At 31.6% G+C, this 27,993-nt stretch overlaps 12 protein-coding genes across 12 annotated transcripts; 6 read left to right on the plus strand and 6 right to left on the minus strand.

The window, feature by feature from the left end:
- Positions 1-230: 230 nt before the first annotated feature.
- cgd2_690 (large low complexity protein with glycine-rich repeats) lies at positions 231-4,316 on the minus strand (the record flags this gene model as incomplete). Its single annotated transcript, XM_626304.1, has 1 exon — positions 231-4,316. The coding sequence occupies one exon, from the start codon at positions 4,314-4,316 to the stop codon at positions 231-233; it is 4,086 nt and encodes a 1,361-aa protein (XP_626304.1).
- A 2,107-nt stretch (positions 4,317-6,423) lies between these two features.
- Positions 6,424-9,339, minus strand: cgd2_700 (PMS1'MutL family ATpase'; the record flags this gene model as incomplete). The annotated part of the gene is made up of 1 exon (XM_626305.1): positions 6,424-9,339. A coding segment is annotated over one exon (2,916 nt), but the record flags the coding sequence as incomplete, so codon positions are not given.
- A 523-nt stretch (positions 9,340-9,862) lies between these two features.
- cgd2_710 (predicted protease) lies at positions 9,863-10,672 on the plus strand (the record flags this gene model as incomplete). The annotated part of the gene is made up of 1 exon (XM_626306.1): positions 9,863-10,672. One exon carries the CDS (start codon positions 9,863-9,865, stop codon positions 10,670-10,672), a length of 810 nt encoding a protein of 269 aa, XP_626306.1.
- A 749-nt stretch (positions 10,673-11,421) lies between these two features.
- cgd2_720 (hypothetical protein) lies at positions 11,422-12,357 on the plus strand (the record flags this gene model as incomplete). The annotated part of the gene is made up of 1 exon (XM_626307.1): positions 11,422-12,357. One exon carries the CDS (start codon positions 11,422-11,424, stop codon positions 12,355-12,357), a length of 936 nt encoding a protein of 311 aa, XP_626307.1.
- A 110-nt stretch (positions 12,358-12,467) lies between these two features.
- Positions 12,468-13,691, minus strand: cgd2_730 (RNA polymerase III transcription factor (TF)IIIC subunit tau/Tfc1p; the record flags this gene model as incomplete). Its single annotated transcript, XM_626308.1, has 1 exon — positions 12,468-13,691. The coding sequence occupies one exon, from the start codon at positions 13,689-13,691 to the stop codon at positions 12,468-12,470; it is 1,224 nt and encodes a 407-aa protein (XP_626308.1).
- A 728-nt stretch (positions 13,692-14,419) lies between these two features.
- cgd2_740 (cut up CG6998-PA, putative) lies at positions 14,420-14,689 on the plus strand (the record flags this gene model as incomplete). Its single annotated transcript, XM_001388154.1, has 1 exon — positions 14,420-14,689. One exon carries the CDS (start codon positions 14,420-14,422, stop codon positions 14,687-14,689), a length of 270 nt encoding a protein of 89 aa, XP_001388191.1.
- A 204-nt stretch (positions 14,690-14,893) lies between these two features.
- Positions 14,894-16,162, minus strand: cgd2_750 (bub3'bub3-like protein with WD40 repeats'; the record flags this gene model as incomplete). The annotated part of the gene is made up of 1 exon (XM_626309.1): positions 14,894-16,162. The coding sequence occupies one exon, from the start codon at positions 16,160-16,162 to the stop codon at positions 14,894-14,896; it is 1,269 nt and encodes a 422-aa protein (XP_626309.1).
- Positions 16,163-16,384: 222 nt separating this feature from the next.
- cgd2_760 (conserved hypothetical protein) lies at positions 16,385-17,401 on the plus strand (the record flags this gene model as incomplete). The annotated part of the gene is made up of 1 exon (XM_626310.1): positions 16,385-17,401. A coding segment is annotated over one exon (1,017 nt), but the record flags the coding sequence as incomplete, so codon positions are not given.
- A 101-nt stretch (positions 17,402-17,502) lies between these two features.
- cgd2_770 (hypothetical protein) lies at positions 17,503-18,855 on the minus strand (the record flags this gene model as incomplete). Its single annotated transcript, XM_626311.1, has 1 exon — positions 17,503-18,855. The coding sequence occupies one exon, from the start codon at positions 18,853-18,855 to the stop codon at positions 17,503-17,505; it is 1,353 nt and encodes a 450-aa protein (XP_626311.1).
- A 915-nt stretch (positions 18,856-19,770) lies between these two features.
- On the minus strand, positions 19,771-20,871 carry cgd2_780 (hypothetical protein; the record flags this gene model as incomplete). The annotated part of the gene is made up of 1 exon (XM_626312.1): positions 19,771-20,871. The coding sequence occupies one exon, from the start codon at positions 20,869-20,871 to the stop codon at positions 19,771-19,773; it is 1,101 nt and encodes a 366-aa protein (XP_626312.1).
- Positions 20,872-21,624: 753 nt separating this feature from the next.
- cgd2_790 (CpCCp3, multidomain extracellular protein with a signal peptide and the following architecture: LH2+LCCL+2xSR+LCCL+pentraxin+2xLCCL) lies at positions 21,625-25,368 on the plus strand (the record flags this gene model as incomplete). Its single annotated transcript, XM_626313.1, has 1 exon — positions 21,625-25,368. One exon carries the CDS (start codon positions 21,625-21,627, stop codon positions 25,366-25,368), a length of 3,744 nt encoding a protein of 1,247 aa, XP_626313.1.
- Positions 25,369-26,173: 805 nt separating this feature from the next.
- cgd2_800 (hypothetical protein with 10 transmembrane domains) lies at positions 26,174-27,988 on the plus strand (the record flags this gene model as incomplete). The annotated part of the gene is made up of 1 exon (XM_626314.1): positions 26,174-27,988. One exon carries the CDS (start codon positions 26,174-26,176, stop codon positions 27,986-27,988), a length of 1,815 nt encoding a protein of 604 aa, XP_626314.1.
- Positions 27,989-27,993: the final 5 nt, after the last annotated feature.

The following is a 27,993-nucleotide window of genomic DNA, read 5'->3' on the forward strand; positions in this document are numbered from 1 at the left end:
CAATTATAAATTTGGTTGCATGCAAAATTATAATATTGACCCCCCTTCCTTTCTTTCTTTTTTCCCGCCTTTCCCCTTTATTTAACTTGAATAATTTAATATTAATTTTCATGTAAATTAATATTAAAATTAATATTGATATAAGAAAATCACAAAAATTTGATTAATTTAGAATTGCATTCTGTTAAAAAAAATGTTTCCCTTCTTTTTAACAATAAAAACTACTATTATTAAACACCAAGGCCTCTGAATAAATCAAGTAATTTTGAATCAGAAGAAACAATTTCTTCACTGAAATTATGATTTTTGTTATTTTTATTGGAAAAATATTCTTGTAATAATTCACCATTTCCAATTAAATGATCACTTGTAAAAGGATTCCAATTACAAGATGACATCTTTTGTGAATCATTATTATCATTAGTATTAGTATTATTGTTATTGTTATTATTATTACTATTGTTATTATTTTTGTTATTACTACTATCATTATTACTATTACCATCATCATTGTTATCGTCATCTCCTGAAATATTATTAAGTTCTCTATATTTCAAAATTTCATTCTGACCTAGTAATGTTTTTGAATCTAATAGAGATGAATGAGAAGATAATGAAGTACAAGTTGATGAATTTTTGTTATTAATCCACATATTTCCACGATTAATATCAGTTTCAAGACTTAAACCAAGACCAAAATTAAGATTTACACCAAAATCTAAATTCTTCTCATTATTATTTCCTCCCTTAATTGTTGTTTTATCAAAAATATTTAATGATATATTATTTTTGTATTGATCTTCAGCTCCTAATCCTTTAGTAAAATTGTTATTTATATTACTATTCCCTATATATTGACTTTCAAAATCTTCATCTTTATTTTCTTTCTTTTTTCCCTCTTCATCATCAATACGATCATTTGAATTCCCAAACATTTGATAATATCGATAATTATTATTTAAATTATCAAATTGATTCTGTTTTTTCTTATTTTGATTTGATTGAATTGGGTTAATTTCTGATGATAATAATAAGTTGCTTGGACTATTACAGTGGCTCTGTTTGCCAAAACTAAATTCTTTATTTATATTACCACCAGTTTTCATAAAGGTAAAATTGCTCGAACTATTAAAATCACTACAATTATTATTATTCATTGATTTTCGACGATAATTACCACCACTATTTGACCAAATAATGTTATTATTGTGTAAGTTTGATGGAAATGTATGGATTTCACCATTATTTTGAGAATACATACTTTTTATTGAAGATGATGAAGTTGATAACAATGATTTATTATTATTATTACCATTATGTTGACTAACACTACCACTATAATGAAGTCCAGAATAATCATAGTTTGAATTTATCATATCAAAATTATTAACACTATTAGAATGATCTGTATATAAAGATGACATATTTTGAATACCATTCATGTAATTATTATTATTATTATTACGACGATTATTCATATTTGAACTCCAAGATGTTTGAAATGGTGAAGTATTATTATTACCAGTAAAACAACTTTGATTAGAAATTAAACTTTGTTGAGCAAAATGTAAATGTTGATGATGATAATGATGATTATCATTTACATTACGACTAGCATTTTGGCCTTGTCCATATTGGTTATGAGACCATCCATGGTATCCATTATTACCAATACCATTACCAATGCCATTACCAATACCATTGCCATTACCGTTACCATTACCATTACCGTTACCATTACCATTACCATTAAAATAACTATTATTATAATTATTATTATTACTAACAAAGCCATTAAAGTGATTGTTATTTTGGTGAGTTTTTTTTGATGAAGATTGATAATTTTGAAATCTACCAACATCTATCATTCCCATTCCTGATCTTCTTGTTCCATCAAAATTCGAAAAGTTACCTTCTTTGTTATTATATCCAATTAAGTTTTTTGTATGATTAATATTATTATTACCATTTAATCTACCATTTGAAAAAGCACCTCCTAATCTTCCAGAATAAAATTCATTTTCTCTTGTTTGAACATATCCTCCTCCTAAAAGACGATTCTGCATAGAATTGTGTTTACGTTGTTGTGAAGATACATCCATAACACTCTTATCTAAGTTCTTGAAAGATTTCTGTCCTAAACCTGAAAAAGAAGAAACATCCATACCTGATGAAGAAGATTTCATTACTCTAGTATTCATATTACTAGCTCTGAATTCTCCTCTTATTCCTCCCATTCTTACTTCTCCTTCTTCTTCCTCTCCTACTCCTACCCCTAATCCTGCTCTTCTCCCTTCCTCCTCCATTGTCCCATTAAAACCGGAACCATGACCAGGACCAGGGCCAAGACCAAGACCAATATCAAAACCAAATCCAAGCCGACTAAACTCCGCTTCTTGTCCTTGTAACAAACTATATGACATCTTCCGAACTACATTATTGGAATTCAAAGATCTCGAGTAGTTATTATTACAGCTTACTGGAAGTGGAGGCGGACTTGGTATACCACTACTGCCACTAATGCTATTATTACTACTACTACCAACTCCACCACCAATACCAACGCCACCAACATTAACACCACTACCACCACTACTACCACCACCAACATCACCACCACCACTGCTCTCAAAGCCACCCATCTCCACCACCGAGTTGTTTGACGCTGAAAACGATGAAAAAGATGGGTTTGAATTCATATTGGAATTTGATGTTGAAGCAGACAAATTCCCCCCGGAATTACTTAAACCATCATCTAAACTTTGGTTAGACGAAGTTATAGTGGAAATTGATGAAGAATATGGACGACATGATAGCATACCAAAAATATTATTGTTAATACTTTTGTTATTATTATTATTATTATTATTAATAAATCCCATATTAATATCGGTATCTAAGGTACTGATATTAAAATCATATATAGAATCTAAAATGCCATCATTATTATTGCCATTACCATTGTTCACGTTATGTTCGGAAATCGAATTCAAATCAAAATCTTGGATTCCTGATTCTTCCTCCATATTGAATTCATCCTCGGTTTCATCATCAGAAGAAATAAAACCAACATTACTCACTGATGACTGAATCACAGTATCTATATCTAAAATCCCTGTTAATGATTTTGTATTTAAATAATGTTGAATACATAATTTAACAAATTTGTTTTCTACTTGAAGAGATTCTGGATTTCTACTCCACTTTGTATGGCAAATTGGACAATTCTTAAATGGACGATTCTTTATCTTCTTAAAAGAATATGGGGAACAACAATTCACGGAATTTGATACGGTTGTTTGATCTGAAACATTTAATAATCCATCTGTTTCATAATCATCATATTGTTTCGAAATTATTGAAGGAGATTGTAATGCATTACTATTACTATTATTATTAGGGTTCAAATTAAAATCGTTTTTTGATGTATTTGAATCCAAATAAAATATCTCATCCACATTAATAATGCATTTCCAACATAATATATGATTACATATACTTTTAATAGGTTCACTGGTTTTTTTTTTACATTTCTGACAATAATCAGAAAACATATCTTTTCTAAACACTTTAAGCATTAGATTTCTTAAATTCTTATTCAAGTAATCCAAAGTAATACTTTTGTAAAATTCGTGAGAGTTTAACAAAGAATAAGCATCCAATGGATTTTTTATATGTCTGTTGATTGAAACTTTTTTTCTCCTTTTTTTTAGTACTTTTATTACGGCAATACTATTCCAAATAATATAAGATCTTAATTTTGCGAGTTTGCCACAACATTCTAATAAGTTGTATAGCCATTCTATGACTCGCTTATCATGTACTGATATTTCTATACCAGGATTTACTATATTTGAAAGAGATGAAAAGAACATGAATGATGTATTACCATTACAATTATTATTATTTTTATTGTTATTATTATGAATAACATTTCCAATACTCTCACTAAAATGATCTCCATGAAAAACATTCATTTGACCAAAATTTTGATGACAAGATAATAATAGGCTCCAAATGTCTCTAGACAAGATGCATAATAAGTCCCTAATATAATTGATATCTCGATTATACATTGCGTCCATTCTGTTCATATCTCGCAGTAGTATATCCTTAAATATTAAATCATATCTTTGAGCTTCAGTCCAATTCTCTTGAGACTCTTGCTCAGAAACCCAACGTATTTTTCGAATTAATAATTTGTAATTTAAATATCTAGTACCTCTATTATTTCTTGCTTGGACTTGTATTCCTTTAGAGAATTTTACAATCTCCAAGCCAGACTCGGAAATTCTTACGTTTGGTTTATTCGTCATTGCTCTTTTCCTTAAAAAGAACAAAATTTCTATTAATAATAGTTTCTTTAATTATTTCAAAAAAAAAAAACAATATATTTATATATATACTTTTGATTTATATATTGTTTATTTAGAATGTTAATGCATGCATAAATCTTATATTATTTATACCAAAATTAAACAAGAAGAAATGTTCAATCCAATTATTTTCCTCTTATTAATATTATATGTATAAAATATACTTATCGATTTATTTCTTGTCCTTCTAAAACAGTAATCTTTTTGATACTCTTAACTAAGAACACAACTTGAATTATTCAATAATCAATGATCTAATGTAAACATGTAACAACACTGATTAGTCTTTTGTATATTATATATTATATTTTGTATTCACACATTAATACATACATTCGAATAATACTAATAAATAGTATGTATTTGTGCTAATACTTAACATAAAATATAAATATATATATATAACTAGTCCAATCAGCTGCTGTTATCTCGTACGTATAAATGTTAAAGTTATGAAACACTTTAATTCATCTCCTATAAGACAAGACCAACAATTTAATTAAAGGGTTTGAGTTTCAACTTCTTGATAACATAAGAAAAAAAAAGTTTACTTTCTTTCTCTCCCTCTCCCACTTGTAATTCACTCACTTATTTATCTGCCTAATTTGAATATAATATAATATGAGATATATTTCATTAAATGCCCTTATATAATGATTATTTCTCCCTTAACCAAAGAAATAAAAAAAAAAGGAGAGGTAATAGAGAATGATAATTATAATAAAGTGAAAATATATAGATGAACAGAATAAAATGAGACCCAACTCCCTTCTTTCTCTAATTCACCTTTATAATCACCTTGCTATTATTTATTAACTTTGTATATTCCAAAAGGTATTAATTTTAATCACTTTCTGTTTGTTAAGTATGTCAATTATTAGATAGGTGTTTCTTAACCTCTAATATTACATACATTAAGATATAAATATATATTGTAAATGTAAATATAAATATAAATATAAATATATATATATATATATTTATATATTATATTTATATATATGTAATTCCAAGATTACTTTTTTTTTCTTTTATATATTTATGTTTTTTTCTCCTTTTTTTTTCCCCTTATTCTTCTTTTTCCGTCCTTGAAATTCAAACAATATTTAATTTACTTATTTTTAATTTTACTATTATTGATTTCTAATGTTATTGGCCTTTAATTAGTATCAAAATCATTATTATTTTTTTTATTTAATTTATAAATTATTACGCCAAGTCTCATTTAGACAAATTATTTTCTTGACATTTTATATCTTTTCTAATATTTATTAATTATTAAGAAATAAAACAATAAAATAATAATAATAATAATTCTGCAGGATTTTACCGCCTAACACGTAATTTATATAAAAATTAATAATTAAAATAGCCCGGGCAAATTGGGAACAAATAATTTTGCATGGCTAGGGTTAACATGTAGATTATTATTAAATTTTTTTTTTTTGAATGAGTGGCGATGGTAGTGGGAATGTAAAGAAGAAAAGAAATACGAAGAAGAGAATTTTGAAGGAAATGGGTGTGGAGAAAAGAAGGATGTAGATAAGTGTGAGGAGTGGGAGGAGGAATGAGAGAAGTAGGGGTATGGGGAATGGGAGGAATAGGAGTAGGGGTGAGAGGAGGAGGAATGAGGAGTATGAGGAATGAGGAGTGAGAGGAGGAATGAGGAGTGAGAGGAGGAATGAGAGGATATCAATATCGTGACAGGTTTTGACAAGACCAATCTTTATCTAAATTTTGTGTTCTTTTTTTTTTTTTTGAAATATTTATTAGTGAATAACTCACTAGTGAATTAGTTAGTAAATTATATAGTTGGTTAAATTCCTATTATATACTCTGGATTATAAAGCTGAGAAATGTCCTAAATGTCTTATAGATGGCCTGCCATGAGGACAGTTCCAAGGCGACTTTAATGTACTCATAGTTTTAACAATACTTTTCATCTTTGGAAGATTAAGATCATCTCCAATCATAACAGCACTTCTACAAGCTCTAAAATTAATTATTTAAGTAAAAAAAAAAAGAAGATATACGTATATGAATAAACTTACTTGGAAGCAAGTATTGACCAAATCCTTCTTGGTCTTGGAACAATACCTGATGGACACCATAACGTGACATTAGTATTTTCTTGGTCTCCAGTTGATACTGAAATTGAGTCTTCTTTCTCTTCTTCTTCTTCCTCTTCTTCTACTTCTTCCTCTTCTTCTAATTCTTTGGTTTTCTTCTCCATTAGTTGTTTATTTTGTCTACATTCTACACTGATATTAGAGGAAATCTGTCTTGGAAGATCTAAAATTTTTGACTTGGAATCATCAATAATAGATACTCTCACTTTATATTTATTAATTTGGGAAAGTAAATCCAAGAAATCAATTTGTTTCAATGGAATACCAAGAATTACTGGTAATTGAGTAAGTTGAATTCTAGATCCAATTTCACTATTACTATTAAATATAAATCTGAACCCATTTTGCTCAAAGATATCTTTATAACTAATTACTAATTGTTCTTGAGACGGAGTTAAGGATACAGAAAGTGGAGAAATAAGTTTTTGAGTTTGGATATTACTTAAATCACTATTTAACTTCTCAAATCGAGCCTTTTCATCAGATGCATGTTGATCTATTATAAATATATGTAATGATTCCATCATATTTTCCCCATTTTTTTCATTATTCTTATGATTTATGTAATTTTGTTCTTCTTTAATAGAAAGTTTTGTCAAGATAAATCCTTTGTTAAATTGTCCTATAACTTGTAATTGATTAAAGAGATGCTTCTTAAAGTTAAAACAACGATTACTACTTTGATCATTTTCGGTATCTTTTAACTCAGAAACTCCACTTTCATTTTTATGAATAATTTTAGTTATATCTTCATTGGGAAGAAACTTCTTTTCATCTCTATTGACTTTTTTTTTATTAAATCTTCCACCAAAATGTATACAAACTCCTTTACTATTATTCCATATTCCTTCTTGTTCTGTCTTGTTATACCTCAACTCCATTATTGATTCTACTGGAATACAATTCTTTAGTCGAATCTTTGTTAAGTTCCTAGGGACTACCTGATTCAAAACAACCTTACCTTTATCCGTGTCCTTTTCCTTGTACTTTTCCTTGTACTTTTCCTTTTCCTCTTTCTCTTCATTTTCCTTGTTCTTGTCTTTGGTCTTGCTCTTATCCTTGTTTTTGCTCTTATCCTTGTTCTCATCCATATCCACATCCATGCCCTCATCCATGTTCTCGTTAAATGAAGGCAAAACAATCTTTCTTATGTTTGAATCCTTTTCTTGATTTGTTAAAAAATCATTTGGATAAAATTCTCTCAAAGATACCTCATCTGAACGATGCCTTTTAGTTCCTATAGTCTGATGGGATAATTCTATTGATTCCATTTTTGATTCAGAAAAAGATGTATTGCTAATTTCATCTTTATTCTCACTCTCATTATTATTTTTCTCATCCTCATTAATTTTCTTTTCTCCAAGTCTTGATGACTCCTCTGAAAAGACCAACTCTGGAGCTTTGCCAGAGTTGGATAAATTATCAGTTAAGTGATTATAAGATAAAACAACTTTATCTTTAGGCTTTTGTGAAGAAGAAATCTGAGATTGAGAAATTTCCGTAGTTAAATGATCTTGAGATGTTGATGGATAATTTAATATACTATTCTGATAACGATTCTCCATAAATTCTTCTCTTTTTATTGGAATATTGTTCTGATAAGAATCTTGAAGAAATTGTTGTATATTTTCAGCTAATACTGTCTCAACTTTTGCTGGAAGCATAACTATTCTTTTATTTGGAGTAACATTAATATCCAATAAAGATTGGGGAAGATGAATATTAATCACAAAAGCTGGATAAAGTTTTCTATTATTAAAAGATGATAAAGTTGAATGAATTGAAGAAATTACACGAGAAATTCTTTTTATTGGATCAACTGGCCTATTATTAACAGTAAATATTTGGTGATCTGGAGATGGTCTACCTTTATCTAATGATGATATAAAACCAGAAATAATCCATTTTCCACCAACCAAAGACTCATCTTGTATTTTTGAATCCATATTTTGTAATTTTGGAACAAAAACTTCTCCCTCCAGTTTAAAGTCTAATGAATTCCCAAGAACAGATTTACCCCATATATACTGAGCAACTTCTTTTTGACTTGATACTTTTCCTCTTGTCATAATCAACTCTGATTGTATTTGGTTACTTTGATATTTAATTTCACTTGATTCTCCTATTAACAATCTCTTATGAATCTTCTCTTTCTCAGTATCTGAAAGTGTTCTATTTGAAAGTAAAAATCTGATCATTGGATAACATATAGCATATTCTTCTATTAATACTATTAAAGACTTTAGTTGTAATCTTATATTTCTTAAAAATTGTGTTCTTCTTGAAATATATGGAAGAAAAAGACCAATAACTCTTATTCTTGTTCCTGATTTACTAGAAAAATGATACTTATGAAATTTATCAGAATTCTGATTTTTATTCTCTATTATTAATTCCTCTATCAGACATTTACCTTTCTCAAAAACAATTTTATTTTCCTTATTGTCATATTTTGTATCAATCTCAACAATCTCTGAACTATTAATTATTGAATTCAAACCTTCTCCTCTAAATCCTAAAGTACTTAAATCTTCATGAATGTTATCAAAATTCTCCAATTTGGATGTTACACCTCTCTCACCAATCTTATTCAAGTCTTCTATACCTTTTCCATTATCTAAAACTTCAATTGTTGATGATCCAAAATCTGTTAGAGAAATTAAAATTTCAGTACATCCAGCATCTATTGCATTATCTACTAACTCCTTAATACAATCTTGTAATTCTGTTATTACTTGCTGACTACATATTCTATCCTGGTCCTCTTTACTCAATTTCTTTAACATAGTAGAAATATTTGCAACTTTAGTTTGAATAATAAAACCTCCATAAATTTAACTATACTATTATAATTAAATAACAATGATTCCAATAATAAATTATTTGAGATCCCCTTGTCCTATTCTCCCTCTTTTTTTCCTCCTTTATCTCCTATTGTTTATTTTATTCCATCAAATTAATATTTAAAAAAAAAAAATTCCAATAATAATGTATTATTAGGTACGCACATTTTGGCGCCTAATGTGGGTTTCATGTTTTTTTTTTAATATTTATTAGGAAGCCACAAGAGTGAAAGAGCATTTAAAGAAATTAATTATTTAATTAATTAAAAGAATACAAGAAGAAAATAACACATTGAGTATTATTATATTGACAAATAGATCTGTATACAAATAACTAAATATATACATATACAAGCTTAAACAACACTCCACACAATAGAAAAACAATAAGAGAAATTATCTCGAATAGAGATTTTTTTTTTTTTTCTCCTTCCCATGGATAAATCAGAAATATTAAATAATATCAGTTTTAGTAAATTAGGCAATTAATTTCAATAATTATTTGGGTAAAACAATGAATGGAGAATTGAATAAAACCCAATATAATACAAATATAAAAACAACAAATACAGATTATTTTGACCAAATGGAGAATATTTCAGGATCAAATGTAAGAGGACGCTTGACTTACTCTGATTTACATGTCAAGGATAGCTTCTCGCATGCATATAGTAATAATAATATTACCAGATGTTCATCAAATTATAGAGAAGAAAACTTTGACAGAGATTCTGGTAGCAACATGGTAATTCTTAATGTATATGATTTAGATGCAATTAGTGGAAGTATTAATAGATTTACAAGAGTATTCGAATTGGGAGCTTTTCATGCAGGAATTGAAATTTATGGAGTAGAATACTGTTTTGGATCAACTAGTGATGGAAGTAGTGGTATCACAGTAAATCTTCCAAGAAGGCATCCAATACATATCTATAGAGAAAGTGTTAAGATGGGTAGAACTAACTATTCTAGGGGAGAAATTAAGAGAATTATTAACGAAATGAAGCCTTTATGGCTTGGTTCAGATTATAATATATTCAGGAGAAATTGTTTAACTTTTGCTGACGAACTTTGTATGGTTCTAAATGTTGGACAAATTCCAAATTATGTCAAACTTCTCCCTGAACTTCTTTGTCAAGCTGGAGATGGACTTGACAAAGTCACCAAACATATTTCAACAATTTTTGACCGTATTGCCTCTAATTGTTCTAATCTTGCAATCGTTGAAAGCGAACAAGAAGAAAAAAATGATCAATCAACGACTAATTCCTCAGGAATGTCGCCCAAAAAATTTCCTTTTGGAATTAAAAATCCCCTTTTATAAATATTCCTTGTTACAAGCGCATTAATTAATGACATTGGCGCCCAATGTGGTAAATAAAGATATGCAATGTTTGCATGTACAATTTTTAATTGAAAAAACGAGAATAAATATAATTTTAAAAGGAGAAAATAAATTAGATAAATTTTATAAATTTCAAAAGGTACAAATTCAGGTAATTAAATCATTAGACTAAAGATTCTATTAAATTATGAGCCCTCACTTTTTTTTTCTTTTTTTGAATGAGATAGTCTGTCATTGAATTCATTTCTCCATTTTTTACGCAAAATCTACTTTTTTTAAAATTTTTAATAAATAATTTATTTTTATATATTTTCTAGAACTATTTGAGGTAGAAGGGGTACAAAGTTGGAGTTCCCGCCAAAAGTTCAGGCTCTAAAGTTTATTAATAAGAGGAGATAGGCAGAAAAAACGATCAAGCTGAATATACGGGCTATTATTATTTTTTTTCCTTGTAAAAATAAAAAACAATAAAATTTTAATAAAATTCTATTTACGACTTGTTGACCATTGTATTAAAAAAGATGATGAAATTTCTAAGAAAGGTACGTTAATTAGTAAGTATGAATTGGCCACATTTTACACGTAAATTTGGTCATAGGTATAGAATTAAATTTGAGCAAGTAAATAACTCTTTTTTCTTTTAGATTTTTTATGTAAAGAAGATTGCTAATGATCCTTTAGAGTCTTTGACAGGAGAGTTGGATAATGTTTTAAAATTTGCAAAAAAAATGCAAATAGCTGTAGATAAAAGCATTACAAGTGTTACAAATCTATGTTATTCAAGAGAATTAATTCTAAATGGAATTGGAAATTTGTTTCCTCAAGAAGCTATAGAATATGGAAGCTTAATGAATTCTATGGAATGTATGGGTGGTTTAACAACAGCTAGAGAACATTTTAATGTTGATTGCGATCAGGTAAAAATCTTGATCCAGGAAATGGTTTTAAGTGTAAATAGTATCCAAAAGCGTCTAGTAAAGAGAAGAATCGCATACTCTGAGAGAATTCACTATGAAAAGAAATTAAAGAAGCGACAACAAAGAATGAATTCTGGAAAAAGTATTTCCTTAAACGATAACGTCAAATTGGATAGAACCCAAAGAAAATGCGGAGATGCTTTAGATGAGTTCACTAGAATTGATGATGATGTACAACAAGAACTCCAACAATTTTTAACAAGAAGCCATGAAATATCACTAAACATTATCTCCAAATATAACTACGCAGTCGGAAGCTTTTTCTCTTTTGTTTATTCTCATTATGATAATATGGTCAATGGAGAAATTCCAACTAATAATCTAATGATACCTGACCAGCCACAAGTATCAATCACCAATTCTAATTCCACGCCAAATGCAGATTTAGTGGTTTCTCCAGGTAAGGTTTCTGGAACAGCCATGAACTCAGCGACATCCGTATCCACTTCTTCTTCAAACCAAGTACAATCAACGCCAAATCTCCGTCAAACTGGAAATACATCAATGGGTACCATTAACTCTCAAAAAATGGATAGCTCAGAAACATTAACTAGACCAGCATCCACATCTACACTTAAAAAATCAGACTCAGGGTGCTTCTCTGGAGTGGAGTTTGCTTCAAGGAGAAATACAAAGAGTATGCATCAAAATAGCTCCTCTATGGAAATTAACTTAAATAAAGCCTAAATGATTTTTTTTAAAAAATTTTTAATTTGCACATGTATATATTTAAAATACTAGTGCTCAAGAGGTGAGAAAGAACGCGCGGGAAAATTCGGGAGAGGCAGAAAGCGATATTAGCTATTCTCCAATTGTCTCATCTGTTCACATTTAAGTGAAAGTAACTCTCTAATTTGGTCAATTACCGACTTTTTAAGCCAACCTGATTCCCTTGTACATGATTCCAAAGGAACAGCCTCTTTTAATATTTTTTTAATGTGATTATCTTCTATGTTGGAAAGCTGATATAGTTGGGACCCCCTTTTTGGAGGTACTTTGAACTGCCAGTCTAAGATGGTTTCTCCCAAATCTTCTTCAACTTTAACATTGATCCCGATCCTTTTTTCTTTCAGAACTTTTCTAAGATATGGGTCCCTAAAATCCAAAGTTTGGTATATCCTCGACTCTGGATCTTTTCTTGGATCGTAACCTAATCTACAAAGACATGCTCTCCATGGCCCGTCACTAATATTATAGCAGACCTGTGTAAACAATAATTTTCTCTTCCAAGTTGAGATTTCTGGAGAGATTTTAGATTCTATCACTGGCCTTAGCCACAATGGCTGCTCCTCAAATAATTCTTTTAATGTGCCTAGTGCTTGTTTGTCCAGATTTATACTAGAAGATATTTTTAACGGCATGCTTGGAACTATGCTGTCTGAATATTTAAATACTACATTCCAATACTGTTGACCCTCGCTTTTCATTTGTTCTTCCTGTTCTTCTGTTATATCCATCATTTCTACTTCGTTTCCTCCAGATTCTACCCGAACATCCAATGCTGAGGGAGTCCCTGCTGTGTCTCCTGCTATACTAGATGCAATATTATTGATATTTGTTGATTTATCAAAATTGTCATTAGTACTTATCCACTTGATATTTACAGGATGAGTCACTTTCGAAAATACCGCTGGAGGGATAAATGGTGTTCCAACAATTTCTTCATTAATCTCCTCGTGAATTGTCTTCTTATCTCTAAATCCTGGTGGAGGAATAAAATAAAAGTCAGCCATTTGGATAAATTGGTGGACAAGAGAAACATCACCTATTACTCTCCACTCTATCCTCCCATTTGCATACTTCAACTTTCGTAGAAGGACTCCTGTTCTTTTCATGAAATCTGAGTAAATAGGACGGTTATACGGATCTTCTCTACAAAACAATAGTTTCATTGGTGCTTTTGAGTTTATTGATTCCTCAATACCTTCCATACCTCCTAAAGCAAATATTGCATTGTCCAAGTTCTCCACTCTACCAGGAATCTCAACACATACTATTGACTTTATTGGTATTTCAATCATTTACCTTTCCCTTTTTCATATCATTGTTTATGCTATATTAGACTCTGAATTGGCGGGAAACCCAAATTGCCTTTGCTTTATCCCCACATTTCGTGGCAATTAAACGTATTTGTTTTCAAAATGTTGCATGCGCATGCAGGAATAGCTTTTGAAATATTAAAGCGTATAGAGTTTACTATAATCTAGAAATATGATCAAATAAGAGATAATCTAGCGGATGATCATGATAATTAGAGATAATATAGTAATAGATATACTGTATAAAAAAGGTCTAACACCTGATACAAAATTAAAGTTGGAATTGTTGGAATACACACACACAAACATAAATATTTTCCTTAGTGATAGTTAGGAGGAATCAAGCTAGGCTATTTGGTTTGATAATGCAAATAAACTTCATCTAACAGAAATGGGAATAGGTGAATATTCTCATGAATGTAATTACATAAAATTTCACAAATATAGCTTCAGATATTTGATATCACGGGATTTTTTTTCGAAATCTTTGAAGGAATTAAATTAATAGAATACACTTAAAATATTTTAATTTAAAATTTATTTAAAAATAAAACAATTTCTTAACAAAATAGGCGCCAAAGTCCCCACCTTACGTCTGTAATTTAGATCTGAGTGTATGTAAATATTACGAGGAAAATTTTGTAAAGACTGGAAGGAAAGAAAAAAAAAAAAAAGAAAAACAGGAATATTAATATTAAGAATAAATAAAAATGAGTGAGAAGAAAGCAGTAATAAAAAATGCAGATATGTCCGATGAAATGCAACAAGATGCTATTTCATGTGCAGCTGCAGCTATTGAACGACACAATGTGGAAAAAGATATAGCAGCATATATAAAGAAGGAGTTTGACAGAAAGTATAATCCAACATGGCACTGCGTTGTTGGTCGTAATTTCGGATCTTATGTGACACACGAAACAAGACATTTTATTTACTTTTATATGGGTCAAATTGCTGTGCTATTATTTAAATCAGGATAAGCAATGTCAAGTATATGGAAAAAAAGAGAAATAGGGGGGAAATGCTGCTTTTAGCAGAATCTATATTGAAAAAGAGTCTAATGGAAGGATGGTGAGCTTTGAGCAGAGAAACTTATAGAAATAATATTTTGATCAAAGTTCATGTTACAAATTTTTGTGATTTAGAAAACAGCTTGAAAAACAAGTATGTTTATAATAAAATAGCTATTCTAAGGGTTTGACTCCATGAACAGAGTGGAATATGATGGAAGACCTCTGAACTGGAATGGAGTTAGACCCATCATTGGCCTGGTCTCTAGTTTCGGAGCTGAGTCTGCAGGACTGGTCGAAAGTATCACAGCACGAGGAAATTAAATAAGGAAGAGTTGGATGAAATTTCAAGGATGATATACTTTCGTTGCATACTCTGATAAGATTTTTATCAGAGTCAACTAACTGGAAGTTTGAGTTCCTCCAAAGTCGTTTCTTTGCACTTGTATCCCAAAGAAAAACACTTGCATCGCTTCCTCCTGTAGCTAAAACATTTGCAAATTGAGGATGAAAACACACACTATTGACGGGGTAGATAGTTTCAGTCATCATAGAGTTATCTTTGGTTCTGTGGCACTTAAATGCATAATTATCTTTAGGACTTTCTTTACTATTGACCTCTCCTTTTAAAGCCTTTTCTACACTTGTGATTTGCACTCTTCCTTCTATAGAGCTTGTGGCAAACACATCTTTGTGTTTGTTTGCACAGATATTGCGTAGTTGATATTTCATGAAATTGGGGACAACTTCAGTTGGGGTTGTCGCCTCTATGCCAGATGAGAGTTTTTTCAGATTAATTAAGTTCATATTTTTTAAAGAATCTCCCACCAAGAGCCATTCTTCATTGTATGAATAATCCATACAAAATACCTTACCAGGAAGGGAGATTTTGGATATTTGAGAGCCAAAACTGCCTTCATTAACACAGGTTAATAGAACTTCTCCATTCCAATCCCCACTAGCCAGTATTGAACTATTTTCCAATAAAGAAAGACATCTTACGGGAGCCAAGTGTCCTACTAACTTTCTCGGACTATAGAGAGAATCTTGCAAATTAATAACATCTACAGCTTCGTTAAACCCTCCAAAAAATATGGTTGAATCATTCTTAAATTTGCATGCAAGATAAATATACTCGCACTGAAGACTTTGTAAACACTTTCCCGTAGATATATACTTTGTATTTTGTACTGAGGTTGAAGTATTTTGCAATTCATCAGAGCGTTCTATTGACTCGTTGGAAGGGTTATACTTAAAATTATCATTTAAGCTCGCCCCATAAGGTATCTGAGGGTCGTAAAATTTCACACTCTTGTTCCAACAAGTCAGTGCCAAAAGGCAACCCTCGTTCTGACCAAGTATTTCTTGCCTATTGTAGCTTTTTATAACATCTATTGAACCGATTGGTTCCTCAGGACATTCTGAAAGAAAATAGCTCTGCATCGCCAGAGTTTTGTATTGTCTTTACCTTTTGTCCTCTTAATTCCACCTTTTTACTAGCAATTCTATTGACTAAAGAAAACAAGTGTTGGCGCCTTATGGCGGCACACTGGGTTTGTGGGACCCGTGCACTTGTTAGGGTAGTAAGGTAGAGAATAAAGGAGAAGGTTGAAAAAGAGATAATTGAAGATTTTGTATTGTATTACGAGCTTTAACTGTTGATGATTTGATATGGAAGAAGCTCAGGAATTATTTAGAAAGGCGGAGAAGGCAGGGAAAGGCTCCACAGGATTCTTTTCTTCATTATTATCAGGGGGCCCAGACTACGATGAAGCAATACAGTTATATTCTGAAGCAGGAAATAAGTTCAAGATTTTAAAGGCATGGATGGATGGTTGTGAATGCTTTAGTAGGGCAGCAGAGCTTTCTCTGAAACAGAATGATCTGGTCACTGCTTCTAATTATTACACAGAGTGCGGAAATATAATGAAGAGGTCTGATTTGCAAAAGGCTATCCCATACTTTTTGAAAGCAGTAGAACTTTACAACAAGAATGGGAGGTTTAGCCAGAGTGGAAAGCTCTATAAGAATATCGCAGAGTCGCTTGAAAGTGATTTTCAATATGTAGAGTGTTGTGAATTCTATAAGAAGGCTGCTGACATGTTTGATATGGATGAATACAGCAAGACAGCTTATTCATCTTGCATTCTAAAGTATGCAGATAACTTTTCCCTTTCTATTAATGATGAATATTCTAACCATTCGATTTCCAATACTGAGAAAACAGCTCTAGGAAATAACAGCCTTTTAGAGGCTGTTGAGATATATGAGAAAGAGGCAAAAAAAGCTCTAAGTAACTCCTTGATTAAGTATAATGCAAAGGAGTATTTGTTCAAGGCTTTTTTGATTATTCTTTCTTTGGAAGATAATGTGGACGCTCAAATTAAATGGGAAAAGTACTCATCAATCGACCAGAGTTTTTGTACATCTCCTCAAGGAAAGCTTTGTCGCTCTATTCTGGATATAATGGAAAGAAGGCAAAACTCAGTTGGTGAAGAGAATGACGATTTAGATAAGAATAGATTTGTTGAGGAGTTTACGAGTCTGATTGAAGAATATAATAACATATATCCAGTAGACGATTGGAAGGTCCATTTCCTTTCCATTATTAAAAAGAACTTATCAAGAATAGCTATGAATCTCATAGAAAAGGCAGAAAATAATGAATTTGACTTAACTTAGCTTAAATTATATTTCCCCTAAATCTAAATTAAACTTTGATTCTACATTAAGAAAAAGGTATAACTCAGTCTCTAAACTCAGTTTAACGGTACTTTTTGCCACTATAGCGGAGCATAAGTCATTCTCATACCTAGTTGGAATCCCTCAAGCATATCTGTATTCCGATACTTTATTGGGGCTGAGAACAGTAAACTTAAGTCGGCAGGGCCTAACGGAACAGAAAGTCCAATTCCAGTTGTCACCCTAATATTTTGTCTAAATTTTTCCAATACTGATCGCTTTTCCTTATTGTCATTTCTGTCAAGAACTATCGCGCCACCTACAAAAGCCTGTACATCCGGCTTTACATCTGTCCCCATTCCACTTAGGTCCAGAGGATGAGAGATCCTCACCTCTGACGCAATAAATGAGTCCCCTCCCAAGTACACATTTTCTCTATTCTCAACTATTTTGGAATCTTCCTCTTTTCCTTGTGCTCTTGTAATGCGTGTGCATGGTCCGACTGATCTTGGTGCGAAACCTGGCAAACAATAGTGAGCCCCACAGTTGCCGCCCAAAAAGAATTTGTCATGCATGGAAGCTTTAAATATAGACTTATTGATGAAATTTGGTAGTAGAGCGCCAAACCCAAGGCAAAAATCTAGACTTGGATTTTTCAGGAAATTGAAGCCATATCTATTCCTGGAGAACTTGGAGCTCCATGTATAGAAGCCTTGTGTCTTGATAAAACTTACATCTCCGTTAAATCCTGCGAGCTCAATGCTAAGCTGTTTAATAGTATGGTTGCTATTAATTTTGTAGAAAGCATTAGAACGTTTCTCAGTTTCAGCTTCAGATGAATCCTCTTCCTTTTCATTATAATGATTGCTTTTAATTTTGTTCCATGAATAACATATACTGTTTTTAAGAGTTTGAATACTTTGACCAAAAAATCGATTTGAACTGTCAGTATCGCAATCTTGTAGTCTTTCCCCAATTTGTTCATGCAACAATCTGGGGAATTCTCTGATTCTAGATTCGACTGTAAGGTTGTGATGATTATTCGGGCCAGAAAACCTAACTAAACCTCCAAAAGAGTTTTCTGTATACGATGAACTTTTATTGTAATCTACTATTGACTTTGAAAGATTATATAACATATCAATATTTGTAGAAAATATCTTTGGGGTAAAATGGCTTATACTTAGCTCTCTAGAACTGGTTCCAAAAGTCGCAATACTAAATTTGCTCGTACTTAATGTTCCAAATAAGTTTGGGAAAAATGCTGAAGCTTCGAAACCTATTTTTCCTCGTCTGTTAATTGTACTTCCCAATGTGAATCTTTTCTTGTTCTCCCTAAGTTTGAATACCACGTCAATATCTAAAGGATTGCCAGTATTTGGAGTCACATTATGTGAAACTGATGAGAAAGCATCTAATGAAGAAAGTTCTTCTTGCACATTTTTGGCTTTCATTATAATATTCTCAAAATCACACTCTCCTTGGAATGCATGTTTGTAGCTATTTAGAAGATTGGGGTCTAATTAAATTCAAAAAAGATGTAAAACACAAAAATTCGAGTTTTAGTTATTATTATAACAAATTCTCACAATTTTTTTAAACTTACTTATACTCCTCAATCCCTCAAAAACAACATTAACTCTACGAATTGGCTTCCCATCATTAGAATTAAATTCCATAGAAGCTCCAGGCATTTGATAAAATACTGTTACCTCTCAAATTAATTGTTATTGGTGAATTTCTAATTGACAATTCTTATCCCGGCGATGTAATTTAAAGTTTGGGCGGGAAAATTGCAGTCAAAAAATACACATGGAAAAATGGTAATGATAAACTGAGCAAGATATTAAAAAGAGATGGATTTTTTGAGGGAGGTAAGTTAAAGAAAGTAAAATTGATATTTATTGGGCTGGTTAATCTGGAATATGATTTAGAAATATTACTCCTCCAGAAAGTTTGAGAACACCACAATACAAACTCATTTAAATGGGTACGTTAAGAATATTACTAGATTTTTTGACTTAATTTTCAGCTAATATAATAAATATCTAAAAATGGTTAAAGAGTTTCAATAATTTTTTTTTCTTTCCCAAATACTCCTGAAAATAGATCATTTGAAAGTATTGAATTTACTGAAGAAATATTGGCAAATGTAGATAATATAAATGGGATAATGACAAAGAATATAAAAATATCACCAAATGATCCATTATGCACAATAACTTTAAGAAATGGAGTAAAAGAAGTAATAAAAAGCCATATAGGTGGAGAATTGACTGAGATAAATATGAAAATAAAAAATATTAATGGTGAATGTAAATCTTCTTCTTGGATTGCTATAATAACTAATTCTAAATACTAATAAATGACTATTTCGTAATCTTCATCATATTATTTTGGTATGTAAAGAAGTAATCTTGATCAGTAGGTCTTGTAGTAGCTTTTTGAAGTTCTCCATAAACGACTTTAGCATCAAATTTGGGATCATTAAGCCTTCCTAACCTGATCATAGCTTCATTCTTCTCCTTGAAATCTTTCTTGACAATTGTATTAGGCATATCAAATTCTGTATTCCACATTACTCTACCCTGAAATACTGTGACTCTAAATCCTTCTGAAACCTTTAATCTTGTTTCATGATCATGACTAAATTCACTAATTACATGCTCCCTAAGGCTTTTAATATCTTTGAATCCGAAAACTCTTGGACCTGTTTCATATTTTGAAGATGCATCCAATAATAAATATGTAACATTGGTTTTATCTTCGCTTGCTTGAGAGTAAAATGCAAAGCACCTTCCTCTAGAAATGATTGCAAGAATGGAATATTTTGGTGAATAATAACTTAGAATTTCATTAAATGCTTCATCAACTGTAACAGAAAGTCCATCCCTATGTAACTTCATGATTTGTAAATCAGGATTTGACTTATATTCTTTAATTATATCAGAAGTCTCTCTTCTTTCTTTGGCCGCTTCGAATATTTTTTGAATACTTTTTTCTGTAGTAACTAATCCATATTCGTTCTTAATACCCCATAATAAGCAGGCAAATTGTCTTTGTGTTTCAGTGATAATTGGTATTCCATATTCATAGGGGACCAAAATATACCACATAATGCTTTTACTTTGTTTTGAGAGAGTTTCCACATTTTCCGTTTCGTTTTCATTAATTCCAAATTTATTTGCTATTTCAATACTTGCAATGCTAGTTCTTGTGGTTGTAGAATATGACGAGATATTGATTTTAATTTTTTTTTCACTTCTAGATCTAGGAGCGCAACATTGCATAAAAGGTCGTAAAAAAAGCTGAATAGGAGAAAGAGCCTCCTCTTTAACTATTCTTTGTGGTGGCTTTTTGCATCTTGGGTCGTTTACTAATATAAAAGAATCAAATGAAAGTCCTTCAGAAAAAGAATATTCATCTCTAAAAGCGTCATACTGTGGCTTTGATGCTGTTGTAACTGACATTTTCAGAATCTTATTCTATCTTTATTTATAGGCTTACAATGATTAGCTAACTTGTTGCTTTCACACAGAACTTTTTAAAACTTGAGTAGAGTAAACAAACTTCTAAATTTTTGTACATTAACTTTTATTTCTATTTGTTTATTTTCCTGATACTTATTTTATTAATAAATCAGCATCACAAAACATGTCAAAATGACGTAATAGGCGCCGCGAATTACCCGCCACGGCCTTGTTTTCATGTTGACATTTTAAAAGAAAATATTTTTCATGGGGGTAATATTTTTGGCAAGTGAAAGGTTTAATAAAATGATATTAAATTTTGTCAATTTACTTAGTATTCTATGCCTCTATATTTAGTTGTAAATATTCCGGAAAATTATATTAATTATTTTAAATCAGCAAAATTTAATTAAATCTCATTAGGAGTTTTTGTTTAATTTCATGCATTTTTTTGCATGCATGACTGGTTATTCTTTTTTGAATTAAAATTTAATGTGGACAAATATTTAGTACCGGTGTATTAGTAATGCGCATGCATGTGAAAGAAAAAATAATTGCAAAATGTTTGTATAGAATGAATTTTATAGAATTGTATAATTTGACCAAAAAAAAATTGCATGTATATTTATTAACTTTTTTTTCTTTAAATTAAGAGTTATTAAAGAAAAAGTGGAGTGAACCAGAATTAAAAGAAAAAAGAAGAAATTCACTCTTCATTTACAAGAATTAGAGTTGAGAATAATTGACTAGAGGATGAGTGCTACTCAGGGAAAAGCAGAATATGGAAAAAAGAGAGTGAGTACTATTATTAAGGCTTTGGCATGGATTGCAATAGTGTGTCTAGTTAAAAATGCAAGCTCAGAGGGATTATCTGGAGAGAAAAGGCATATTTCTAAGGACTATTGTAGAGCAGTCCCATTAGATGGATTTGCAGATTTTGCTGAATGCGCACCTCCAAGCAATGAAGCAGAATACACTATTGAAGTGGTCCCAGTGGTCGCATCTGGAATCGATTTAAGAAGTGAGGTAGATATAGTTTTATATGGAGGTGATGATACACAGACATCCCCAATTCCAATTTCATCGTCAATAACAGGTACTGTTAGATCTTTAAGTACAAAACAATTGGATATTGGAGCTCCACAGCAAGTCGGAATATTCTTAAAGAGTAATACAAGGTGGAAGTGTTTAAAGATTACTGTTGTTAAAGATTATAGATATTGGGTATTCTCATGTAATGGAGAACTTACTCCTCAACACCGTTCATTGACTTATGGAGTTACTGGAAATAAATTATATACTGCAAGCATTATGACAGGAAAGAGTGGTGAAGCAGGAACAAAAGGTGGAGTAGAAATTAGCATTTCAGGAGAAGCTGGTCAAAGTGATAAGATTTTACTCAAACAAGGATTTTACTCTTCAACTTTGAGGAGGATGCTTTTCAGAGCTGCAGATGTTGGAAAGATTAAGGAAATTAGTTTAACAAATACAGCTTTAGATGATCCGTGGTACTGTGAGTATGTTAGAATTCAGTCTGAGGATGGTGAAAGTATCGACTTTACCGTTAGAAGATGGATTGGAAGGCCATTCTCTCAGATGGTAACACTAACAAACAGTATATCTGGGTCAGAAAACTCTCCTGCTCAAGATATTGACTGCAATACCAGAGCAATTGATATTGTCCCAAGAGCTCCAGTTACTACAATTACTTTCAAAGTCAAATGCCCAGTAAATTGTGGTTCAGAAAAGTTTGCAACCATTTATGGTACAGGAATTCATGCAGCTTCATCTTCAATCTGTAAATCTGCGATATTTGACAATATTCTAACTCCTTCAGGAGGAGAGTTAGTACTAACAATAGTCCCAAGTTTACCAAAATATTTTGGTGGAAAGGGTGCATACTCTATAGAATCTTCAGATTTCTTCCCAAAGCCTGGAAGTGAAATTTTTAGCTTCTATACATATTTGAGTGACTCTATTGACTTTATACAGTCTGAAGTCAGAGTCGTTGATTCTACAGGTAACTTGGCATCTTCTGGTAGGCTTGAAGTCAGAAGAAATGGTATTTGGGGAAGCGTTTCATTAAAGGGAGAATCTACTGTAACTAATGAACTTGCTGCTACACTTGCATGCAAACAATTAGGTTACTCATTTGGATCCATTCTTCCTTCTTGCACATATGTTAATGGAGGTAACGTTTGTACTCCGAAAGGATACCCAATCTCTGTTGCTGGATTACAATGTAATGGAAATGAAATCGATATTGCTCAGTGTATGTTCGAGGAACCAAAGACTACTAATAGCATGACAACTGTTGCCATACAGTGCAGTTCAATTGCTCCAAAAGATACGATGCATGGAGCTCTCAGAATTGTTGATTCCACCGGTGTACCTTCAAGAACAGGAGCAGGAAGACTACAAGTTTATATGGATGGATGGGGATCAGTATGTAGTGATGGTTTTAATAGTGTTTCTGAAAGAGTTGCATGTACACAAATGGGATACTCTGGAGTTAAAAATGGAGGAGCTTCAACTAAAAGTTGTAAAGACTTTGGAGGCGAAGATGTATGCGGAAGTGAACAAGAACAAATTCTTATGGTAGATGTTGCATGTAAGGGTGACGAAGAAAAGCTTGTCAACTGTCAGCACTACTCATCAAATAATATTTACTGTGTACATGAGGAAGATGTTGTTGTAAGCTGCTCAGGATCAGGTGACCCAACAGGTAATGGTGCCTATTTATCTGAAAAGTCTCCGTCAATCCTGCCATCTATTCCATACAATAAGTACCAATTCGACTGTAATGACAGTCCTGTAAGTATTAAAGGTGCTGTAGGTACAGGTGCAATCATTGCATGTCCATCAAAATGTTCTAAAGCATCTTCTCACATTAAGGGAAGCTATATCTACTCTGACGATACTCCTGTATGTAAGGCTGCCATTCATGCAGGTATTATCACTGATGAAGTTGGAGGAGAAGTTGTTATTACCTTTGTATCTGGTCAGAAACAGTACTTTGGAAGCTTTAACAATGGAATTCAAAGTAGAAGTATTGAAACAAGCGCCTCTAAATCAAAGATTAGAGGCTCAGATTTAGCTTCTATAAGATCCTTCACTATTTCAAAGCTTTCAGCAACAATTAACAGAAGAGAAAATGATTTCAGTCAACAAATTGTTAATGAAGAGCTTCCAGCTATTTCTCCCCCAGTATTATCATGGGTCTGCCCAACAGACTATCCTGGATTCAGAGGTGGAAAGAATGACTTTATTGATGCCACTAACTTACCAGGAGGTGATAGAATCAGCTCTCTAGATGATTTTACTATCTCTGCTAGAGTTCTCATTACTGGTGGACAAGGTACCTGGAGAACTATTATGGCACATACTGAATGCTTGGGTATATCATTATACATTGATAGAGACAACACTATTCATTTTGATCAATTATGTAATTCTGATACTGTCTCAACTTCATATGCACCAGCTATTAACGAATGGTTATTCTTAACTGTTGCATACAACTTTAATGAAAAGAGAGTTGTAATGTATATAAATGGTAACGAAGTTGCTAATAAGGTAACAGGTTTTGTTTTCAATCTCAAGACTAAGCTAATAATTGGAAGAAGTTCAGATTCTGACAGTGAATACTTCTTGGGCCAAATTTCTAATGTTAATATATGGGATAAATTCTTCACTCCAAGTGAGGTCAAATCTGCTATGGAGAAATCTTGGCATCAAAAAGGAATATCTGGTGGTGGAGAGCTTAAAGGTAAAAGACATACAATTGATGGAAGACAATGTATCACTTCCTGTCAATCAGAATTCCCTGTTGCCTATAAAATGGGAGGAATTAACTATGCAACTAATCCATCCATTCAAATCAAATGCGATACTAATTTAGACAATGCAAGATTCTCATCAAAAGCCAATAAATTCAGAGTTGAATGCCCAGCTGGATGTTCAAAAAGTCGATATCCTGTTAAAGGTCATAAAGTATATTCACCAAAGAGTTCAATCTGTCAAGCCGCTATGCATATGGGCATAATAAGTGATACAGGTGGTGAATTTGTTGTTGCTCTTTATCCAGGACTTAAGCAATATACTGGGGCTGCTGGAAAAAACAATATTGTTAGTACCGATGAAAATACTCCACAAACAAGATCATTTGTTGTTGGAGCTGCTCCAAAACCAAGACAACTTACTTGCTCTGATACTGCAAGCTTTATTTTCCAGTTACCAGTTGGTGAGAGAGAACTAGTTTCTTGCCCAAGCAACTGTGGATTAGAATCTGATGCTAAAGTCTACGGAATGGATATCTATTCTCCTATAAGTTCTATTTGCAGAGCTGCAATTCATGCTTCCAAGCTTTCTTCTGGCACTGCTGGTGAAATTCAAATTGAAGTCGGACCTGAGCAATTCCACTTTGAACAATCTAATAGAAATGGTATTCAGTCTCAATCTACAGGGTATTATATAAGAAGCTTCAAAATAGTCTAAGCAACTTAATTATATAGCAACCATAATATTAAAAAAGTCAATTATTGTTAAATAGTTTACTAATTTATTTAATAATGAATTTAATGACTTGATAATATTAAGAGAACAAAAAACATATAGAAAGAAACAAGTAAGAAAACTAAATACGCTTTTTGTCCCTAAAATTAATTATATTTTCTATTTCCATTTCTTCTTTAATTTAGTAACATTGAAATTTAATTCATAATAAGAATTTCAAAAGAAAACTAATGAATAGAAACGAGATATGTGAAGTTATGGAAACTCAATTCCTAACTAATATACTTTCCTGAGCTCCTTAATTCATTCGTAATTGTCAAATAATGGCTCCGAAAACTAGAAAGTTGCTATTCCATAATAACTTATTTAACAAATAATTAATAGTTTTTATATATAAAAATAAATTACGTGTGAAAATGAATTCATGTGGCGGTATATAATTAGATTATAAATTTTTATGTAATTGCTAATTTAGGAAAAACCAAAGCAGAAATAATTTTTTTTAGAAAAGAAAAGAGGAAAAAACAGATTCTAATACGAGGCTTATTCCAGATAACCAAATTCTATGAAAGAAGATCCAAGCAGATTTTCAAGCTAGAAATTCGAAATTACAAATAATTAATTAACAAAGTTTTGGCTATATTAAAAAAAAAGCCGAGTAGATTTTGGCAACACACACACAAATTAATTTAGTCCAAAGACCAATAAGCTCATTTTTGTATTCATGTATGCATGCAAAATAGCGAAAACCACTTAATACACAAAAAAAAACAATATATAGTTAGGAATGAGTGTTGGAACAGTTTCAACAGCATCAACCCCATCAAAATCCCATAGATCTAGGTCTGAATCTTATCAAAAGTTAAAAGAAGAAAAAGATTTTGCAACAACATCTTTTGAAAGCGATACAGATGATGGTTTGTATAGAAAATTGATACCAAGTCTTTATGCTTACTCCTCTCTACATGGATGTATTGACCAGCTAATCCCTACAAACTACAAATTCTTAGAAAGTTCGATAGGGCTCTCACCAAAATCTTTGGGAATGCTAACTTTTGCTCAGAAATTCACACAAGGACTATTCACAATTATTAGTGGGATAATATGTGACCGACAAATAAGTGCTACTAATAAACAACTTGAGAATAACCACAAGAATTTAATTTCCCTAGAGGAAGGTGATAGAGACTCAGAATTTACTCAAGTCAGTTATAGAAATGTAGAGGATGGAAATCAAAGTGGAAACAGGATAGAAAGGGGGAGTGAATATGGAGAGGAGGAATACGAGGCTAGAAGCCTTTCCTCCAGGTCAGAGGCTTCTGAAGAAAGCCAACTTCTACAGTACTCGGAAGATATTAATTTCTTAAGAATTTGGCCTGCCTATTTTATGATGGTAACCACAATTGGATGGGGAATGGTAATGATTTCAATGATATTTGCCTCAAATTTTCTCCAAATGCTTATCTTACTTTGCTTCATGGGAGCTTTTTTGTCACTCATGGGGCCGCTCACACAATCAGTCATTGGAACTTTCAACAATATTGGTAGAAGTGAGCATTTTGGAAATCTCTTTCTCTCACAAAATATTGGAAGACTATTCTGTATCTCTGCTACTGCCAATATTATGGGGCATTACTTTGACTTCACATGGGCCCTACTTACATTTTCTTTCCTCTCCTTCTTGTTTTCTATTTTCCTATACAAGTCATGCATTGAACATGCACTCCAACAAAAAGGCGGCAAAACCCTCCATAGGAAAATTTTGTCATATACCGGCGAACATGCATATATTATCCACATAAGTATGCAAATAAGAGGAATTTTTAGTAAGTTATCATATGGAAAGTTGAAGGAATTTGTAAATGATTATTCATATGTGATATCAAATAAAAGTGCCTGGTTGATGTTGGTGATGGGTATTGTTAATGGAATCCCAAGACACTCTTTAAATTTTACAATGATGTGGTTACAATATTGTGGGTTAAGCCCTTTATTGGCAACTACAGTATATTCCTCCAGTTGGATCTCTGCAATTTTGATCTCTCCATTTGTAGGGAAGGCTTCTGATTATATTGAGTCCATTTATCCTTGGATTGGAAGACAAGCATTGGCTCAAACTGCTATATTATTAAGAATTATATTTATGATCATCCTATTGAGATATATTCCTTGGGGAAGTCATTATTTCTTCTACTACTTAGTGGTCAGTATTTTAATTGGTTTTATGGCAGGATGGCCAGGAGTTGGAGCGAGCAGACCTATTCTTTGCCAAATTGTTTTGCCTCACCATAGAGCAACATTGTTTGCAATGTTTTCATTATTTGAGACCATCGGATCTGCAATCTTTGGAGCTCCTATTGTTGGTCTTTTAGCTCAAAATTATTTTGGTTATGATTCATCCCTAAAGAAGGAAATTGGAGAAATTATATCATCCAACAATCTACATGCTTTACAAACTCTTCAACTTAATGCAAATGCTCTCGCTAATTCCATGCTTATTATGACTGTTATTCCCTGGATCCTAACTATTGCTTTATTTGGGCTTTTGAGATTAACCTATAAGCAAGATCAAAATGGTAATAACCAGGCAATTCTTAGCTAAACTTT

The sequence above is a fragment of the Cryptosporidium parvum genome, chromosome 2, assembly GCF_000165345.1.
Source record: "Cryptosporidium parvum Iowa II chromosome 2, whole genome shotgun sequence".
Lineage (NCBI taxonomy): Eukaryota > Apicomplexa > Conoidasida > Eucoccidiorida > Cryptosporidiidae > Cryptosporidium > Cryptosporidium parvum.